This window comes from Lonchura striata, chromosome 1A (assembly GCF_050655825.1).
Source record: "Lonchura striata isolate lonStrDom1 chromosome 1A, ASM5065582v1, whole genome shotgun sequence".
NCBI classification, from domain to species: domain Eukaryota; kingdom Metazoa; phylum Chordata; class Aves; order Passeriformes; family Estrildidae; genus Lonchura; species Lonchura striata.
The window spans coordinates 66,660,343-66,682,915 of record NC_140741.1 but is presented as its reverse complement, the minus strand read 5'-3'; the positions used below and the strand labels follow the sequence as shown (position 1 = coordinate 66,682,915).

Below are 22,573 nucleotides of genomic sequence, written 5' to 3'. Positions count from 1 at the left end.
AGATGGGAGAGCAGTGGGATTATATCTCGTGATTTTTCTTATGTAAGCCTCTCAAGACATAAAGCATATTGATACTTGGATATAGTTAGACATATTTTTTCCAAAGGACTAAGTATTTCTGCCTAGGATGGGCTGAGTAATATTTCATCTGTCATCAAGATCTGTAGCTATGAAATAGCATTCCTGTTTTTTAGTCATGTGAAAACAGTGAATTTTGATTAGTACTCCTATGTCTAGATTATCCTAATGTGGTTTAGACTTCGATTTATCTAGGAGACACAGCAAGAGAGGAAATAATAACACATGGGTTTTGTACTAACTACAACAGGAGGATTTTGTTGGTTCAGCTCCTTTGAGTTTAGAGATCACAGAGTGTCTTCCATCACATACAAAAAAAGTTTATGTAAATTTGTGTAATTCATACCATTTATTTATTTCAGGTATATCCAAGGAGCAGCATCTCCCAAAGACATGCTTATTTTAGTGGATGCGTGAGTGTTTAATGTCTGAATATTGACATTAGTGGGGTAGAAGTACTTGGGTACATTGAACAAATCTCTGTATGGTGAAAAATAGAGGGGGTCCCTGTATGCAAGGTTTAAAAATCTTGGTATGAGCAAAATAAATACATAATAGAAAAGAGTTCCAAAAAGCCCAAGCCAAACATGAAAGTTATTAAACTGGAGGCAAGGAAATGTTTATTTAAATCACTTCAGTATTTTTCTGTTTTCAACTTATTAATTACTGCAGCAATCAAGTGAATGTGCATGCCAAGATTTGTTGTAAAGCACAAGTCTAAAAACAAATTACTAGAAGCATTACAATAGATGTGACAATGATTTAATGCACATGAAAGATAAGAATGTATGTGGACTTTGTGTTTTTTACAATACAGATTTAAAAATTGCCAAGTTGGTTACTATAAAAAATTGCTAGAAAGCAAGCAAAGAAATGAATAAAAGCTTGCTCTCTGCTTCAGCAAGGCTTCTGAGGTTTAGGCAATGTTGAGGGACTGAAGGGAGCATTGAACCTGATGTGTCAGATTGCTTTATGCTAAAAAGCTTCTCAGGCATAGAATTTGCATTTAATGCTTTTACACATGGTGAAGTACTTTCATATCAGCAGTGAGTTTTATCAACATTTGTTATTTCTTCACTTCAGCTTAGGTTTTGCCTTGAATCAAAGAAGCTGTCATTTGCATCTCTGAAAATCCAGAGCTGTAAATCTGAGTGTAGGAGTAAAAAATGTTTAGATAATGCATTGGTTGAAGGTGTTAAACTCAGATTTCTTGAAAAGGAAATGAGTAAAGAATGCAGCATTATGATGCCATCTGAGGCACAGGACTGGGGCTTTGTGTGCCAGTTTTGGACTTACTTTAATAGTAAATAGTAAATAGTTTAATAATGGTGAGTTGGAGAATTCAGGAATTAAATTGAACATTTTACTGTGAAAGTGGATGCTCTGTATTTTCTTTTTATGTTTTACATAATATTTGCTGAATTCAGCTTTTCTGTTGTGAATTTTTTTAGGAGTGGGAGTGTCAGTGGGCTGACATTGAAGCTGATCCGCACGTCGGTCATTGAGATGTTGGAGACCTTGTCTGATGATGACTTTGTGAATGTAGTTTCAGTGAGTATCTGTTCTTTCCACATAATTTGCATTGTCAACAAAGCAAAAAGCAAACTATTTTTAATACTAGATGTGAGATAATTGAATGTTAAGCTGCAAAGATACTTAAAATATTTGTATTTGTAAAAGTATTTGTTTCCTTATAAAATAAAATTAATGCCCTAGATTTGATATTACATATATATTTGAGTGAAGGGCAAAAGTAATTTAAATAAACTCCTGCATAACCAAATTCTCCTTTCCAATTAAATTCTATTGTGTGTATGAAACCTCTCCCATTAGATTGGTATATGAAAATTGTCTTGAAATAATTGCTAGTTCACAGATTTTCTACGCAGAAAATATTTGGAGCTCATGTTGTTTGACTCATAATGACAGTTGATGTGGAGCCATATATCTGACCTGAACAAGAAATGTTTCTGAGAAATGCTACAGTTCTTTGCCACTTGATGGGTGGCAAAACAATTTTTCTCATAATAAATAATATTATAGAGGGAAGAATCTATGAAGAAGGTATGGAAAATTTTCCATTGTCAGGAGAATACCTTGGATGTCATTTTCTAGCCTGGGAAAAGCTTTTTAATTATTGCTTTTTTATTATTATTATTAAGCTGTTCAACTGTAGAGTTTTGATTCTATGGATTTAGGATGAGAACACAGGCATATTCTGCATAACAAGAGACAGCCTCAATGATGTGTAACTGGAATTATTTTGGAGATAATTTTCAGCTTTTAGAGTCATGTTGTAGCCAGCCTGAGGGAGAAAGACCTGAAATATAACTGAAAGAAATCTTTTTTAAAACCACTTATTGCTTCATGGTTTGCTGTCAGTCTAGCTAGAACTTTCTGCAAGGGGCAGACAAGTGCTTACTCTCCATGGTATTAAAGTTAAAATGGCTTGTTAAAGTTTTTAATAGGGGATATGACCATTTCCCTTGGTCTAAATTGCAGTGGGACAAAAGAAAACCTGATGTTTTTTATTATTGTTAAAAGGAAATAAGCTTCTCTGTACTGGTATTGGGGAGTTGAAATCTTCTTAGTTTCACCGTTTTACAAAAAAAAAAAAACAAACAAACTTGTAATCTAAACTGATGGAAATTGATTTCTATGTTCAGTGGAGCTGTGCCAGCTTTCACTGCTGGAAAATCTAGACCCCTACTACCTCTTGATTTACTCATATTTCCAAACTCTTTTGTTACATTTGCTCCAAGATGACCAGAAATAGTGTATCAATGCTAAGCCTTCCTTAGGCTGCATTTTATTAGCTAAGGGTCATTATTATGCTAATGAGGCCTCAAGGTCAGGATTTGTGTCAAAAAAAGGACCAGAAACCCTCAGATATTTTCTACAGTGTATTTCCCCAGGGGTTTGTTACTTACAATACATAATGGCCATTTTTTCCCTTTGGATGAACTTTAGAGGTTCACATCAGAAATTGGATTGCAGAAACAAAGAGGAAATTTTGGTCATGTTGTTTTTATCATCAGTGGGGGGCAGCAATCACAGAAATGTGCATTATAGAGCATGGCATATCTAAATCTTTCATAAAGTGCTATTTGATGTTGTTCCCTTATAATTTAAAATTGCCTTTATTAAAACTTTTCAGTTTTATAATTAAAATTACTTTTTTTTCATTTATTCAGATGATTTATGAATGGAATTGAGGTGGAGGAGTTACAACATATAATTTATTTCTTGAATAGACAGGAAAATATATGCTATAGATAGGAAACAAATGGTTGTAATACTATAAGGCATTCTATATGTAGGGGAAGTGAACCCAAGTTTGGTCTTCGAAGATTTTTTTTTTTAAGATTTTTTTGGTTTTTAAAGATTTGGCAGAATCAGTTTAACAGTTGGACTATAATTTTTGAAGTATTTTTAAACATAAACAATTCTCTGATTTGATCATCTTGATTGACAAAAGTTTCCATAATGGAGTAGGTCTATCTAAAGTCCAGCTCCAGTGCTTTATTAGTAAACTCAACAGGCAAAAAAACCCAAACATTTTGTTCTAGATTAAATAAATGCAGATTTAGTAGATATTTTTTTAACATTTATTCAACATATTGCATATTTTTACTTAAGAACATTTTCTCCAAAGCATCCCAGTATTAGACATGATAAGTTAATGAAAAAGTCCAAAAAGCTAGGTGAAAATGTTAAGTTAATACAGCATTAGCATATGGATACATGAACACTAACACTAACTAGAAGTTATCCACAATTTTTCTTTCCCTCATGGATCTTTTGGCCTAAAATGTTTGACAGTTGTTTTATGGCTTGTTAGCTTTAATAACCATGGAGCCTTTGGTCTGGGGTTTTGAGTGAATTAGAGAGCTGTTTCACTGCTAACCTCTGCCAAGATGTTGTCCCACAAAGCCCACATGCACGATGATTCATGCCCACAAATGAAAGACATGGATTTAAGCTCATGTCAATCACTTCTTAAAAGTGACAGCAGGATTTAATGAACTGTTCCTTGTATATGAGGAAATCCTAGGGAAAAAAAGCTTAAAAGTAGATGTGCTAAAAACATTAGTTCTACCGAATCAACATAGTTCCTGCATTTATTTCCAGGGAAAGAAAGGTTGAATGATCTGTTAAGTTGTAAAAAGACAGCCAGGGTCTAATATATCATGGTTTCCTTTGGGATTTACATGTTCTTTATCTGAAGTGCTGTGCTTTGTTGCAGGGAGAAAACCTGCTGTTTGCAAGGGCTTAAATGCATGAGTAATACAGCTGTTTTCCCACTAATCCGGTTAGAGGCTTTGATAGCAGCGAGCAGTAGATGATAGGGGCAGCAATTCCATCCCAGCATGTCGTGATTTAGTGACTTGGTTTCAGATGTTGACACTTAGAGTGTAATTTGTTTGTGATTGCGGGTAGCGTGCAGGAGAAATGTATTTCAAATCTGCAGAGGTGCAGAAAACCACACAAAGGAGAAACTTCCCTTACAGCAACAGATGTGTTAAAGGTTAGGAGCTGCTGTACTTTTAAAATTCACTTAGCCTTTGTAAAAATCCAAACTAGTATTTACTGCTTAGGAACTGGAAATTAAATGTCAAGAGCATATGAGATAGAACAGAATCATATTCTGGGAAAATTGAAAGCTCATCTCCTGCTCTTGTGCAGTTCCGCACATTGAGTAAACTCAGAGGGAAGATGATTTCTACATGAGTTGATTTCAAAGAAAAAGCTGTGCACCCAGCCTATGAAATTATTGTTGGGAATACAAAAAAAAAAAAAAAAAAAAAAAAAAAAAAAAAAAAAAAAAGTGGATGATTCACCTCTTTTCCCACTGATTTTTAATAGCAATTTTTCTTATGATTCCACAGCCCAGTGTTTGCAAACCTATGTACTTTGTCTCTCTTACTCCTAAGATGGTAAAATCTTTACTCCTTCCTAATTGAAATATTTAAATATGCTAACAGAGGGAGAAACATGTTTTTTTAAAAGTCTTTTCAATATATCAAAAGGTTCCTTTCCCCTTCTTTTACATGATCCATCCTGTATTCTGCAGTTCATATTGCACCTATATTATCTTAAATACAGGGAGGTGTTCCTTCCTTCTGGGAACTACTTTCTAAAGTTTATTTTAAAAATTAAATAACATGCCATGGGTGGAAACCTTAGCCTGAAGTCTTAGTGGAGGGACGAGGATGCTAGATGCTAGAGCCATGTTCCATGTCATGCTTATACTACCTTTGCTAGAAATTTTAGCTTTGTAGGAATGTACTTCTGTTAAGTTGGCAAAAACTTGAAGAATTTTATTTAAAAATAACTTAATTTTTTTTCCCTCTATTATTTCAATGTAATATTTTTAGTGGACCTGAAATTGAATTGCATATTCAAATGGTATGACAGTGTTTTTTACTGTTTTTGAATTTTGAAACAGAAAAGTTCAGTGGTGTTTATTTTTTTTTCCAAACAACATCACTGCTTGAGGGAGAAATCAAACATGATCATGGTATCAGTGGAACTGAAGTATTTCTGTTGGTGGATCTAGAGTAAACAAGATGTATGAAGGGGTTTGCCAATGCACTTTGTTTTTTACTTTATCATTTTCCTTACTGGACAATACTAAGGAGAAAATATGAAGATGCCTGCCATCTTTTTGATTATTTGACAAATAAAAAACTAGATAGAGAATCAGGTTCCCTCTACAATAAGTATATCTGCATAAGAAGTGATTTAATCCTGAAGCATTTCAGGTAATGAATCACAGTAGCTGAAATTAAGTGTGCAGGCTCATCAGCAACATAGCTGTGTGAGACAGTAAACAAATACATGTAATTCCTTTTTTTGGCATGGGACATGGTTTGGTGTTTTTCCCTAGTCACTGAAAAGTGATAGAAGGGCAAGTTTAGGTCTGATTGTTGAGCTTCCTGATTCTCTTAACAACAATCCATCTAACTGACCTTTCAGTTTCTCTTAAATTGAATGGTTCATTTTCAAGAAGAGGAGAGCAATGATAGCTGCAGGTAAACACATCTTGGTAGCAATGTTCCTTAGTGGAAAATCATTAGCATTCCTTAATGGTAAGTCATAATCTTGCATCTTCCATATTCAAGGTGCAAGTGAATTAAATGTAGCTTTTTCATACAGGTATATTGAATAAGCAATGTAGGTGCAGGGTTAAAAAAGGCTTAAAGAAGTTATGATCAAAATCTGGTATTAAATTTCTACATTGCTGATAATTACAGGTAGAGCAAGGCTATGTATTTATGGAGATAAATGTAGGGGAAATATAGCTGGAGGACATGTTTAGCAAATGTAATGAAGATGAATATTCTGCAAATAACAACGGAGAAAATTTGGAAATTATGGAAACCAAGAGATTATTAAGAAGTTGGAAAAAAAATTATTTTTAACAGCAGGAATTACAATAGTATGAACAGTGTCATAGAATGTTTATCTGCTTGTAGAATTATGTTTCTTTTTACCTTCTCTCTAAAAGGAAAGTCAAGAAAGAAATCAGTGAAGATATGTTAAAAGTCTTTCATGTGGGAATAGAGTTGATCAGAATATTAGGGTAAAGAGGATATTATATTAGCTGATTTTTTTGAAATGAGATTGACTTCAATGGGACCCTGATCCTCAGGAAAGCAAATTACAGAATTTTTTGTCAATAAAAAGTGAGGGACCACAAGCTTCTTGCAATCTTCATCCGAGATGATGAACTAGAAATGCCTGTACAGTTTCAGGGACATGGTTAGAGACAACTTTTTGTCTAAACAGTGTATGGGTGGATGGTTCACTTTCTCCTGGAAGGTAAATTGCAAGTGTTTGAACTTGGATTTTGACTGTGTGACTCCTTTGTGGTGGCTGAATACTGTTACATCTATGTGAACATATCAGTAATTTGACACAAAAATGATTGGCTCAGATATTACGAAAAATACTGTGTTGTCTCTGAGGACTGAAAGTGTTTTACAGGTGATTGCTTGGCTCTAGAAAGCATCTTCTCACACACCTGAGTGCATCATCTGAGAAGGTGAGTTTGAGGCATGCTCTCAAACTCACAGAATTTGAGCTTTTTTTTGGTTGTTCTGGGGTATAGAAATAAATAATCTAATGATTGATGTCATCTCAGATGAGAAGTGCTGTTGCTGGGGCAACTCTTATATCCATAAGCCCTCAAACCTGTCAGGCAAAAACAATACTGCAAGAAGCACTAGAAGAAGACAAATAAATTTGAATGGCATATAACTAGTTAAAATGCCTTTAAAAATGCCAAGAAAATATTCTTATTGTCTTCATACCAATATTTAATGCCTTTCTGGAAGATGCACTTTAAGCAAACATCTACCTCCAAATGTAGAGGTTTATTGCAGAAGTAGCCAAAGGGAATTTTAATGACCAATGATAGATGGGTGGTGAGACAGTATGCAAGAGGTCAGATTAGAGTGTCTCATTGCCCCTTTTAGCCTGAAATCAAGAATATGTAAAGATTTTCATTGGTTGGTTGTTTTTTTTTTCTTTTTTTTTTTTGTCCTGCCAACTTAAATGTTTGTTCCAAGTAGTTGTTCATCATCCACTTCATTTATTAATAGACTGAAAATTATTTCATGACCCTTGTGTGATAAAAATAGTCAAAATAGTAAATATTGCAAAGCTTTCATTATTGCAAACAGGGAATACATACCAATTCCTTTTTTATTTTCTCTGTCTACTTAGCAGTTTTTCTATGTCTGTCTAGCAAAAGACACATTCAGTAGTTAAGCTTTCTCTTATCCTTAGTGTAAGTAAAAATTTCTTGTTAACTTCTTTTTAACAAGCCCTAGAATATTGTCTGTGCAATAAGACCAAATGGCAAATACTTATATAAAGCAGACAAATACAGAATCATCTATGACAGAGAGGTGAAAATGAAGTGTTACTTTTCCATGCCAGTGATAATATTCCTTGTGGTACTTGCTTACGTTTCTTCTAGAATATCTGGCTTAAAATAATGTCAGTATTTAAAAACCAATTTAACATAAAAATCATGTCAATTCTTTTCTCTCTGAAAATTACAGTTTGGACCAGGACCATCTCCAGAAGCCAAGTTGCCATGTTCTCCTCTGAACTGTGCATAAGTTATTAAGCCTTTGTAACACTGCAGCCAGACAGATCCCACACAGAAGCTACTCATGTTTTTATTCAGAGGCCATCTGGACATACCTGAAATATTGCTACAGGATTTAGAAAGAAAGAATGTGTTTCAGCAGTTTTTTTCTTAAATTCTCATTTAAACTGAGCCTTACATAGCTGCAAATAAACATGACAAACTTTTAGAAGCTTTTCCTTTTAGAATTACAAATTAGTAACCAAGCCATCTGAACATATATATATATATATATATTTATATTTATATTTATATTTATATTTATATTTATATTTATATTTATATTTATATTTATATTTATATATGTATATATGTCTACATAGGCACACTCTTACACACACACATATATGTAAATCAGGCCATCCACACAGATAACACAAACAAATACAGAACATTCATGTTAGCACACGTAGGAGTTTCACTATTAAAGACCTCTAGGATCAACACCTCTTTTTTACACAACTTTTTCATCTCCAAACCAACTAAATCCATCTCCTTACTCTTATTTAAGGGTTCTTCTGTTAAATATTCTATACTAAGTCTTGTGCAAATCTGAAATGCCCTTTATAGTATTAATTGTAATTTAAGCTTGCTGTGGAAGGAAAATGTTTAAAATGAGTGTAAGATAAAAAAAGACGTGGAAAGATTTGGGAAAGGAATAGTACAAATTTTAAAAAAAATCTGTTTCATTTTGTATCTGTCATGAAGCATTAATTCTAGGGAATACTATGCTTGACTGCATGATGATCCAAAGGGAGTGGAAATTAGAAGCTCAAATTCTACATGAGGATGTCAGGAGCAGGAATTTTGCTGGAAACTATACGTTTATTACTGTACAATATAGATGACAGCTCCAGATGACTAGAAAAGTCACCTCCATTCCTACTTTGAGGGATTGCTTTGGGCATCAATACACATTTTTATTGTCTCCTCTTATAGCTGTCAAATGTCAGGGAGTCAGGTTTCTAACGACACATGGCATGGGGGTCTGTGATTTCCAAAATAAATCTGAGCTCTCTAGTATATGAGTAGTATTTAAAATGAGTAGTGTATAAAAAGTAGTATATAAAATTTAGTATTTAAAATGTGTAGTTTAGTGGTATATAAAATGATTTTATAGTTCTACCTTGTGGTTCCTCTGGCTAACAAATCTGTTGGATCCTTCAAATTTATTAATTTTCAGCAAACCACAAATCTAACTAAAGAGGCCCCTGCTTCGTTAGACATATCATTGATCTTGGAATGTTTTCTGACATGTCAGATGCTGGACCAAAAATGCATTGCTGAATCAGCTTTCCAAATAGGAGACTATTATAAGGAAGCATTGTGACAATATCATTAAAAATGTGTATGCGAGAGCGGTTTCATGAACAATAAACTCATTCCTTACCAATTCAGAGGAGGCTGGGCTGGGGTGGCTTTAATCATTCTTTTGGAGAAAGATAAATCACATGTCAGTAAAAAAATAAGAAAATGCAGGCTGTCCTGAAGTTTTGAGACAAGGTGGAGGCTATTTGTTCTGTGATCCACCTTTTAAAAATATACTTTCTGTAACAGTCGTCTATTTGTTAGGTAATAATTATGTGTGGCAGTATCTTAGCTTGGAGTGAATCTAAAGGATCTCCTAACAGGCAAAGCATGAATGAAATGCTGATAGAGTTCTCAAGACTCACTCTCTCAAGACTCACACTTTTCCCTCCTGTCTCTCACTTCCTGCCTCAGCAGCAGCATCTCCCCTGTCAGCACTGTGCTGCTGCTGCCTCCTCCCTGCTCTGAACTCCAGGCACCTGCCCAGCCAGGCTCAGTGCTCTGCCCTAAAAGGGGATCAGGTACATGGGAGTCAAGATGTGAGAATGCAGAGGTGGTACTCTGGTCTTGCTGTCCCTCTGCCATGCGAGCTGATGCTAAAATGTGTGTCTGTCTTGTAACTTCTTGCACCAAGTAAACATTCGCACCCTGAGGAGCAACCTCACATATCAGGAGAATCTATAGGTAACAGTTTAATACTTAAAACTTTCTGTCTGGTGGCCAGTGAGGGGACGTGAGGAATGTCAGGGAAGTTCAGTGTGGACACTGGGAAAAGGTTCTTCACTGAGAGGGTGGTCTGGCACTGGAACAGGCTCCCCTGGGAATTGGTCATTACTCCAAGCCTGTCAGAGTTCAAGGAGTTTCTGGACAATGCTCTTTGTGGTTCAGTTTTTGGTAGTCCTGCATGGAACAGGGATTTACACTTGATGATCCTTATGAATCCCTTCCAACTTGATATATTCTCATGATTCCTTTTTTTGGCAAGGATGCTTCATGTTTTAAACAACTTGAGTTTGACTGAATGAAGATTCTCCCTGTCAAGTGATAACGAGAAATTGTCTACAAAATAATTGCCTAGGAAGTTTCTTCCTGTTACAGCTCTCTTCCCCAGTGGATCTGGGGAGCAGTGCCATGGAGAGCAGGCTGCAGGGCTGCAGCACTACAGCAATGCTGTAGTTCAGATTATCCAGCTTTCCGTGGGAGATGCAGAAAATCACAGTACTGAATTTTTCAGTGGAAGTCAGAAACACATGATTTTAAGTAAATAATACATGCTAACTTAGCCACAGCAACACAAAAGACCATAAATTTCATCTTGCTAAGCAAATTCATCTTTGAACCTACACTGACATTCTGTGTTGTAAGTCTGAGATTGGCAGTGCAGCATCATACTTTATGGTCTGGACATTAATCCTGGAGTACTTAGTGGGAGCTTTGCATTGATTTATGTGCAGGTAATAATATTGGTTATAAAGTTTAAAAAAGCTGGCTGAGTGCAGACTTTCGTCTTATATTTGGTCTTTTCCCTAATATTTATCTTATATTATTCTACAATATTTTTTCAACAGCTTTTTATTGATCTAAACAGTTTTATTGTTGAATTCTGCGAAATCTGGTGTATGATGGACATATATACACTTAACAGTGAAAAGAAATGTGTTACATTTTAAATCTCAGGAAATGCCAATAGTGCAAATTGACATATAATCCTAATTTTGTTTCCTTGATACTTGAAATACAATTTAAGAAAGGCAGGTGTTCTTCTCAGTACTGGAATAAATTTCTTATATCTTCTCTACCATGTATCTGTAGGATTGTACTGAAGAATGCCTGTACGTAAGTCATAGAATAGGAGAAATAAGTTATTTTATAGTAAGAAATGAATGGTGAACTTTGATACCACATATTATTTTCTCTCATGTCAAATTACAAACCTTTATTGTTGAATTACCTCAGATTTTCTGTGTACTTAGAATTTACATGGGAATAAAACTTGGAAAATTGCCTTCATACTGTTCTCTAAATGGGTTCTGATAAATATTTATAATGTCTTCTCACTGCTCAAATACAAAATCTAACTGGCCTTATTCAAGATTCAGTTATTCTTGGGATTAACCCTGAAATCCTATTACCAAGCCTAAAGCAGCAGGGAAGAGGAAAAAAAAAGAAAATGACAAAGCCGGATTTAGCTACAAAATGAAAGCCTGGTGAAATCAGATCTATTTCACTATTGCTCATTTAATACATATAGATACAACTGGGTCACCAAGCTGATTTAGCCACGAGGTAGAAGTGGCATAGCAACAAACCTCAGCAGGCTGAAACAAACCTCAGCAGCAGTAGTAGCTGAGTGAGTCTTTAGCAAAGTCACTGTATTTTCCTCAACTTTCAGTTTTCCTGGAATGATGTTGTTGATGCATTAATCTATTGGGATTTTGGTATTTTAAATGTGTTTTATTTCCATAGCAAGTTTAAATGTAGAAATTACTGCCTGGTTCAAGTGTATATTCTTTTCTATAAAAGATAAACATTTATGAATGTTTAAAAATGCACCACTTTCATGCAGTTTTAGTCAGGTTCTCATTTCATGTCAGATATTTTTGGAAAAGGAGATTTTCCTAGGGTTTTGTTGGTTTTGGGGTTTCGTTTGTTCTGTTTATTTGTTTGTTTGGTTTAGGTTAATTTTATTTGGTTTGGGTTTTGTTTTGGGTTGTTTGTTTGTTTTGAGGTTTGATTTGGTTTGGCTTGGTTTATTTTTTTATTATTATTATTAACTTAAAAATGCAATTCCAGAAGATTCTAATTAAACATGATATGTTAAATCAATAGATGTCAGTAAACAAACTGACAGAATAGGGAGGCAGTAGGTAAGGATGATTAAGATAATCCAAATTTTTACAAAGACCTGGTCCTGCATACTTTATGTTATCACTTCTACAGATTTTGGAGGCACAGAAGGACATTTAGAAAGTAGGCTGGTTTACATACAGCTTTTCCATAATTTTCATCCTCCTGGAGTCAGGACCTCTTGTGTTCAAGATGTGGAAATTTTTCTTTAATGAGGAAGTTTAGATTTTAATATTTGTGGTTTTTCAATAATTTAGAACACAAGTTTTTTTTATCGGTTTAGTTGAAATGAAAATTTTATGCTAACTACAGAAAGCATTAATGTCCTCCACCAGAAATATAAAATTCCACGTTTAATGGTACTGCCAAGACCAATTCAACTCTTTTTGTTTTTGTGCCACCTAGTGACTAAAACTTGAAAACTTTTTTTAAGTTTTCAATTTATTGGCGTTTGGTTTTGCATTTTGCAGTAATGAGATGATTACAGAAGATTTTGTCCTTTTCAAACTGAATCACAGAGTTTATCCTGAATTTTGATACTTTCTTCCTCAATTTCAGATATATTTTCCAGGGTTTTTTTTCACCTCTCCTTCTTTTGCCTTTTTCTCCCCTCTTAATGAAGACCTGTCTGTAGGGTCTTGCTATTCATTCTTTGATCTGCATATCCACAAAGTGGAATAGATATAGGAAATAAATCAATATTTCTGTTTTACTTCCCTTGAATTCTTAATAACCTCATATTGTGGTAGCAATTTTAGTAATTTTATTAGAAGGATTTCCAAGCTGAGATTGTAGAAAAGAGGAGGCTTTTAGCAATGCATAAGTAACTATTCTGGAATTAGAAGAGGTTTTCAGAATGAAAGCTTCCTATTTTCTGTAAGTTCAGCTCTTGGGGCACTTGGATTGCAGAGGTCCATGTGGCTAGAGGAGCCCACAGCTCAGTGGAACTACCCAAGGGAGGGAAAAGGTCTTGAACATTTAAATCTTTTGCTGCATCATTTTTCACTTGTTTTTTTCACTTGGTTTTCACAACTTGATCTATTTCTGAATCAAAAGATAAGGTGCTTGTAAGACTGTCAGATTAGTTTTTTATGTTTCAGACCTTTTCTAGAATGACAAAGTTCAAGCATCATTAAGCTCAAAGCCCTTCATTTGGATTTTCATGTTAAGTTGAAGTGGTTTTCAAATCTTTCAGGTGATTGAGTTGCCCCATATATGGCCAAAGGTTTTACTGGTGGTCTGAGGTCGATGAGGATGAGTTCTCTTGAGACTTTTTGTGCCCCAGTAGCAGGCCTAGTTATTCCTGCCCAAACCTGTGAGGAGAAGGTCTTTATTTCCACAGAGCAGAGGATTGTTTTGGTAAATCTCAGCGGTGAAGACTGCAAAAGGATATAAATAAATGGAGTAGTGAGAAATAATCCAGAGGAAACTGCATCTAGATCCTATACCTTGCAGGTATAATTACAAGACAGATTTAATTATATTAATACTTCATTATGATTTAAAATAAAAAGCTCAAGGCTATCTTGTTTTCCATTATTTATAGCTGTTTTGCTGCAAGCTTCTCTTATTTTAGCTTAGATAAGGAATAAGCTTTTCATATACTTGAAAAAATAGAAGCTGTCATTGGTAGTGACAGCCATTCTGTTGGTGGCTTTACATTTTAACAATTGAAAGGTTTGCTTCTAAATGTCATACATTGTTTTGTAAGTGAATCTCTGAGCCCATGGCATCATCAAAAAATCCCATTTATTTCCTTTTTTCCAATAGCACCTTTGTTGCATATGTTTACATTTACTGCAATAATTAGGGGGAATGCATGGCTGATAAATACCCAGCTGACATGTTTAACTGAGAGTACATTGTTCAATAAAGTATGGCTTGTAATTACCTTAATTTTACACCTTTGATAGGATTTGATTTGGCAAGAACATGGAATTTCTGAAATGGCAACCGGTTTTTGAAAGCTTCTACATTCTTTCTTCAGTTAAATACTGAGTGATTTGTTTTCAAGACGTCCTGTGATCTGAAATAAGCATTATTATGGTACTTAGGGGTCAGACAATGTGACCAGTAATCAAAAAAGGTTTATAGCAGTTATTTTGGCTTGTAAATTAAGATGTGCAAATTTTTACACATCTTAATGTGTAAAAAATTATAATGCCACTATTGCTGTTATGTTTCAGATGAGCATAACTAAAAGCTGGGTCAGTTAGGCTAACTATAAGTTTTGAATGGTCCTGGTGTTTGTCGCATATGGAAAGTCAGTTTTAAGGATGTTCTGATGGCTTTTACAGTTGAAATCCTTCCATTACTTCAATACTTTAGTGGAGTTCAAATTAATTAAACTCACCCCTGAATATTCTTTCCCTCTTCATCAGCATTTCATCAGTCAGATGTGAACTTTGCCTTCATCTCCTAGGAAAGGGAAATGCTCATTCTGGAGGATTGCTGTTCCATCTACTGATTCCTTCATCGAATCAAAAACTCTGCTCCTCTGCCTTTCTGACTGGCATGAACATTAATGTTGACTGATGTCTCTGCAAACAGCTGGCTCATACATTTGCTTAATTAAATTAGAGCATTTGCAAACTTTGGTTGATGTAACTCTCCATGCTACAAATGTGTCATTTCTTTCCTTCATTTTGTATCAGCATTTGTGCATCTACAGATGCAGATGCTTTGGTTTGACCCTTTGTTCACTTTACAGAGTGTGTGAGTACAGTGCAATGCAGTTTAATGTGTAGTACAGCAGTTTCCTTGTCAGCTGCCTGCGCAGTTTGAACCAGTATTCCTTAAAATATTTTAAAAATCATTTCTATAGCCATAATTACCAATCCATGTGCTGGATACCTGACCTTCTTAGAAATAATTATCCTGATATATTTGCAGGACTGCTAGCAGGTTACGTAGATTGGCAGTTTAATGTTAGTGACATTCCAGGGAGAAACTTTCTCTTGTCACTAAATCTTCATTTGAATGTCTAAATTGCTGTTTGCTATAGCCAAAATAAGGCACGCATGTGCCATAGGACTGAATTTAGGATTTCTTTTATATTGGGCCCTTAAATAATGTCTATATCATATCACTGGTGAAGCAGTAGAGACTTTTCACTTTATTTTTTCAGATGAAATTGACTTTTGTAGGGCAGAGCTGCCTACTAGGTAATGTTTGTTTGTTTGTTTTTTTTTACTTTCCAGATATAATTTCTGTACTTTTACCGCAACTCACAATTTGAATTGGTTTATAAAATTATAAAATTACTTTATGTAACTTTACAAATTTACTTTATAAATCTATAAAATTACATTATGTCTGTAATTTTCCTATCATGGCTATAAATTTAGGTTGAGGCAAACTGAAAAAATTCCACAGCATAATACCTATTGTCATTCCCACATGGTTTATGTATCCAATAATCATTAGGTGATTTGCTGGTTACTTCTATAAGAAATTTTTATTGGAAGCACCATTGAGTGTGTAAGAGTTTTGCATCAAAGTGAACTAGTTGCACTTATGTGATTATCTCATGGTTTTGCTTAAGCAGCAAAACATACTGGGGTTTTTTAGTCCCAAAAATAATCTTTTTTGGGCAATATGGAATACATTAAGAACATGTGTCTTACAGTATTACAGTGTAACTCCCTAATAACATGATTTGAAATACTAGGCTTTATTAAAAATGGTTTCATACTAATAATCTTTTTATCCTTTTAAGTTTTGTTTGTTATAAGTGTCGTACAATTACAGGTTGGTATTTGCTGCTTAAAGCAGCTCTCTCTCTGTGCTTTGTGCCTGGTACTTAGTGATTTATTTTAGATGTGTAAGTAGTTGAGCATCTATTGAAACCTGTGACATTATTTACCTTTTAGCTACACAGCACTGTTGGACTAGTTAGCAGTAGTGAGACCTAAGCCATCGAGGCTTGATTTTTAAGTTATTTTAAGGCTTTGAACCAGGTTGACAGCATAAAATTACATTTATGTTTACTTTCACTGAACATTGATAATCAGGAAGAGACATAATAATCTGCTTTCAGTTGAAATGTAAATTGTAAAGTCTGTATTTTAGTATACATACATATATATGTATATTTATACAGAGACAAATTTAAAAGCAATCAAACAAATTTCCTCTTGTGAAGACAATATTTTGCACTTAAAAAATTTCTGTGTATGTTTTTACATAATGTCAGAATATCATATAAATTACTTTTCATAGGGTTGTCTTTATGGATATGTGTGTAAGACTGTAAAAGTATGTGTTTCCTCAAGACACAAATTTCTATTCCTATCATCAGTATTGTCATATTTGCAGCTGTGCTCTCCTGTGCTTATCAAGAGTATATTTTGTTTTCCATAATTTATATATACCAATTGAGTCTGATCTGCAAGTTACACTTTAAAACACCAACCTAATTCATGCAATATGGAAGTCACCTGATAACTCAACCAATATTTTTCAGGGTTTAAAAAAGGTAAAATATGTCTTTATCTGTGTTATTTTTAAATTTCCTCAACTCTGCATTTCTAAGTTTTATTTCTTTATATAAACTTGAAACAAAATTTGTGTGAATTTTTCCATTATAGCAGATTTTTTGGGTTGCCACAGAGTGAAGCATCAAATACTTGTTCTTTAAAATATTTATACTCGTTTTGGAATCTTCAGTCACTACTGGTTGCTCTCAGTGTAGTGGAAATTAAAATGTAGGTTTGACATTCTTCATCTCACAAAGATCCAGCAAACATAAATCTTTACTGCTACAGTACACAGAAAAGAAAATTAACTGTCTTTAATACTATTTCTGTTTATTTTACAGTTTAATAATAATGCTCAGAATGTCAGTTGCTTTAATCATCTTGTCCAAGCTAATGTGAGGAACAAGAAGAAACTGAAAGAAGCTGTCTATAAGATCTCTGCTAAAGGAATTACGGATTACAAAAAAGGCTTTAGCTATGCTTTTGAACAGTTGCTAAATGTAAGTATTTAAGTAAGATCTCTCTTCTGTCAAGTGAAGAAGGAGAACTGGAATATTCAGCAGGCCACTGCAGGCTCCTTCATCGTGTAACTAAGTGGTAGAAGTGCAAACCTATATTTAGCAAGTAAATATATGCCAACAATGTTTTTTTTCTATTGCAGGTTCCCCAGCAGGTTGCAAAGACTTTGGAATTAATTTGGTTTTCAATCTGTTGTACTGTTTTACTTCATTCATTCACTGTTTTTTTCATTTAGCATGTGATTCACAGTTGATACATACTTGTGGTAGTGGTTGAGTTAATTTTAAAATGGAAAGATCTGTGTTACTGTATTATTTCACTTTTACCACATCATCTCCTAGCAATGCTTAATTAACCTACAATTTCACATTTACTACAAGTCATAAATACTTTACCATGGTTTGAGCAAGATAGAGGGTAGGAAATTAGTTGGTTAATAAAGGAATACTAGGCACCTGATGATGCCTAAAGCGTAGTATTCACTCACTCTGACTATTATAATTCTCTTTCTCATGTATAAAAAGAATAATTTCCTCAAAAGTTAAATGCATTGTGCCCTATTTTTAAATACATTGCACTTTCTAACCAGGCACTAGCTTTTTGAATAGCAATGTTTCACATTTATAACAATTGTTTGGGGTTTATTAGTAAATTTTAAATGGTTCATGTCATTGTTTAAAAAATAGTTCTACTTCTCGCCTTCCTGAAGAAGGCATATTGTATCTTAAATCTTAGCTTAAATAAAGCTGTATACTTGACAGCAGGTAAGGTATAGCTTAAGTATTTTTATCCTTACTGGTTTTGGTTTTGTTTTTGTTTGGTTTTGGTTTGGTTTTTTGTGGTTCTCTTTTTTTTTTTTTTTTTTTTTTTGTGTGTGTGTGTGTGTGTGTGTGTGGTTTTTTCTGTGGTTTTTGTTTGTTTGTTTTTTGTGGTTTTGTTGGGGTTTTTTTGTTGCGGTTTTGATTTTTTTATATTCTTTTTCCCCAGTCTGCCAGATTCGAAATTCAGGATACTTTCCTGACATTGTATATGCAGTTTAATGCTAGATCTGCTGTAAAAAAAAATATAACCTTGTAAAATTTTCATGGAGAAAAAGAAAATGCAATGTTTTAATAGGAATTTTCTCAGTATACTACTATTCAGATTGGCAGAGGAGTGTGTGTGTGGGGGGGAAATGAGTGGGTGTCCTCTGCTAATGGTTATATAAAACTACAAACAATATTTCAAAGTGTGTTGGACATTTTGGCCCAAGCTGGATGTCATTTTCCCCTGTTCTGCGTCTGTTGACATCTTTTGCAGAGGGAACCAGGAAGAAAATAAATTTAGCCAAATATGTTCCTCATAATATTGATATTTCCTTATAGTTATGGATTACATTTGGTGCAGCATCAGGTACATACTTTGTGTACAGGCAACATGACAAAAGCTGAACACAGGGGAAGTTTCAAACTGGACTTTTTTGTAGGACTAAAGGATTACATAAAAAATAATTGGAGATGAGTGCTAAAGTGGGACCATCTCTTTTGTAGCTGGAGGCAGAAGTGTGATTAGCCTCACATGATCTCTGCAAGCCTAGAAGCTATGACTGGACATTGTGGGTTGCAAAAGGTTCTGGATATATACTCATCCTCTCCAAATATTGCCAAATCTGTTTAGCAGGAAGAGTAAAGAGCTGGTGATGGGTTTAGGCCAAGGCTAAGACAAGACAATATAATATGGTGGTATAATGCAGGCTTAAATAAATGATAAAAGAATATGCTTTGGAATAGTTGCCAGTTGTATGTTTATTAATTCAAATAGTCCATTTGCTTTAAGGTCCTTATAAATACAATATTGCTCAAATTTTGGAAATAATTTTGTGGGTACTGTTTCTGGATGACAATTATTTCAAAGCATTTTCCAGTATACCAAATTAATGTTTGGTACCATGAAAAAAATGCTTTCTGATGTGTTCCTAAATAGAAACAGACACAAGTTTTTTCAGCATAATAATTCATGTGATTAACAATAATCTGGATTCCATAAATTTTATACAGCATTTTCCTATTATTTATTGTTACATTAACTTGCTTCTTTGAAAACCATAATATTTCAGCTTCAGCAGTTTTTTCCCTCATATCTATAGTTTCTTAAAGAAAAATTAGTGAAAAATGCATTCCTAAATTGTAACCTGCCAATAAAAGAGTTAATTTTAAAGATGTGAAACTTGTATAAAACAAAAGCAATGTTAAATGAAGTATAAAATGAATCATGTCTTGCTTGATTCATGAAAAAAATAAATGTATAAATAAATAAAACAATAATGCCTGTATCAAATAGAAGAGATAAGTAAAAATTAATACACAGCTCAATTCCTCTTGTATTCTTTTGTGATTTAAGCTAAGCTGCTTCTTGTCCTGGGGAAGCTCCTGAATAGACAACACATTGCAATTCAGCTGTGGCCCATTGGAATGCTAAGGCAAACTGTTCAGAAAAATGACCAAATTACAACATTAGATTTTCACAGTCTGTTATGGATTCACTCCCTGAGCCAGTATCTCTCCATTTTAGGCCAAAACAGGGTGGGGGTGGGGAGAAGATGTATTTTAAATTCCTTAAAGATCATCTGTTCCAGCACCCCTGCCATGGACAGGGGCATCTTTCAGTAGACCAGAATGCTCAGAGCTCTATTCAGCCTTGCCTTAAACAGTTCCAGGGATGGGGTAATATGATATGATTTGAATTTATTCATGTTTAGGTTTCCAACAGTGTTTGGGGGCTAAAATCTTGGATGTTTTTTTCTGTGACATTCGTGTCTTTAGTGTCTAAACAATATCGTGTAAGTAAATGCCCTTCTGTAAGAATGAGGAGATGAGAGAAAACTGCTTTTTTCTGATACTATGTAAGCATATGCTAAGTCACAGAAAAATCCTGCTTTAGGCAGTGAAAGCAAAGCCTAACTCAAGTTTCCATTGCCCATAATAGTGCTTCTTTCAAAATCCTTCTTTCAAAGTTTCGTAATATGAGCAAATTTTGATCCTCTTCCTTGTCCCTCTGATCTTATTTTGTTCTATATATTAAATCATTGTAGAGGTAGGTGAATTTCTTTATTTATAAGGTACCCAACCCTACTTTTATTACTTTTTTAATATTGAGAGAATTGCAGCCCAAAGCAGTATCTTGCAAGTTATATTTCACAAGCGAAAAATGGTTATAAATTATTTAATCCCCACTGAAACACCGTGTGCTGATGAGGTTGGAGAGAAGGTATTGATTTCAGCCAGGTTTTATATGTTGTTACATGTGAGGGAATCTCTGGGTTTGATTTCTTTTTTTTTTTCCTCCAAATTATTAAATTTGAAAGTAATAATAGTAATAAAAGAAGTAATACTTCACTGAATAATGGACAGGAGTTAGAGCAGTGAGTAGAATGAAAAGTGGCAGAGGAGAGTGGAATCATCACACCTGACCAGCCTGGTGACAGTCACTCTGTAGCCACAAAGAGTAAAGCAGGAGGGAACTGGGGACTTTGTAAGGACAACTCTCCTATTTATCTTCCTGACTCCAGAGTAGATTCATATAGCAAAACTGAGGCTCAAGGAAGGAGAAGTTGAATTTGCTTCACTTGATCTCTAAGGGGTTTATTTGGTCACATCCAGCTACTCAAAAGTACCAAGGTGTGTCTGAGTGGGTCCATTTGTATGCAACACAAAGGACAAGGAATGGCTGCAGAAGTAATAAGCAATTTGCTTAAACTAGAGTCTTAATTTTTAGAGAATAAAAAGGAACCAAAATTCATGCTCACCTGTATTGATCTGGCTGTAGAACAATGTTATTATTTCTTTGGAAAACACACTGCCTTTTTCTCAGGGGCTTTACTAGTAACTTTGATGAATTGGGAGTCAGAGGGGTTTCTTCTTAATTCTATTTCAGACTTTCTCTCTAGAAATAATGGAACGTGCTCTGTTTTTCAGCTCTGAGATGCAACATAATTAGAAAAGTAGGTGATGGAGGGATTTTAATAATCTAGGTGGCCCTATCTTGGCTACAATATATTATGTAGACCTTATTCTAAAATATTTTTCTAAAGATTATCAATTAGCTTGAGAGTATTAATAATTTTAAGAACAACATGAAAGAATTAAACATTTGGAACATGGAGCTCAATTAAAGGAAATATGACAAAAATATTTCAAAGCTTATAAGGTGAATATCCTATAGGATGCTTAAATTAACAGAGTTTTTATTCAACCAGTCAGCAAGGAAGAAAAGTGTTGGTAGGAGTCCAACAGAAAAAAAATTAACATATTCAGTAATTCATTTCATGTCTATTGTTCCCCAATTTCAACAAGGAAAGTAATGATAAGGAAAAAAAAGTAAGGATGAGAAAAGAGAAGAGTAAAAATATTTTGAGATCCCCACTGTGCAAGTCTCATGTGGAACATCTGTCGAGGAGCACTGTGGGGTGGCTGTGATGAGTGTGAGCTAAAGAGCTCCTCTTGTGTTTGTGGAGGTGAAAGGAACTACCAAATAAATCCCTATTCCACTCTGTTGGGCCAGATCTGAAGTGACTCATATTTAAGTATCATGGAACAGAGAAGTGGCTTTGTTTATTTTATTTTATTTTTCATTTAGAGAGGCGTATTGAATGAAATTGTAAAATATTTATGTTTTGACATTACCATGTTAAAGTAGTGTGTAGCTATAGAAGCCATCAGATATAGTACTTCATCCCTTATTGCCTGAAATATAAAAAACTCTTCTGTTTGTATCTCCTACAGCACAGTGTCTCCAGAGCTAACTGCAATAAGATTATTATGCTGTTTACAGATGGTGGCGAAGAAAGAGCACAAGAAATTTTCCATAAATATAATGAAGACAAAAAAGTAGGTGATATATATAAAAATATTACTGTATGAAATACAACAGCACAATTGTATAAAGTACTTTAAAAAACCTTATTTGTATTGATCCTTAGGACACTAAAATCTTTTTCAATATACAATGTTTATTTGAAAAATCATAAAATATATTTAATGTTTTACACTTCGTGACTCATTGGTCTCAAGTGATGCAGAACTATACTGTAAACCATAAAGAACTCAACTTTCTATTGACACTTTTCTTGCATTAGCGTAATCCCTGAAATATCCAGCAGAAACATAGGTAGCTAAATGATAGGATATATATGTGTATCTCTGTC

General features: G+C 34.3%; 1 protein-coding gene across 6 annotated transcripts in view; it reads left to right on the top strand.

The window, feature by feature from the left end:
- CACNA2D1 (calcium voltage-gated channel auxiliary subunit alpha2delta 1) overlaps positions 1 to 22,573 on the top strand; it is a 357,434-nt gene that overhangs the window by 259,233 nt on the left and 75,628 nt on the right. For all 6 annotated transcript variants that reach the window (XM_085569965.1, XM_021543146.3, XM_085569969.1 and 3 more), the window contains exons 9-12: positions 441 to 491; positions 1,530 to 1,629; positions 17,214 to 17,372; positions 22,152 to 22,256. In XM_085569965.1, coding sequence (XP_085426091.1) covers positions 441 to 491; positions 1,530 to 1,629; positions 17,214 to 17,372; positions 22,152 to 22,256 — 415 coding nt within the window. The remainder of the gene's footprint in view (positions 1 to 440; positions 492 to 1,529; positions 1,630 to 17,213; positions 17,373 to 22,151; positions 22,257 to 22,573) is intronic.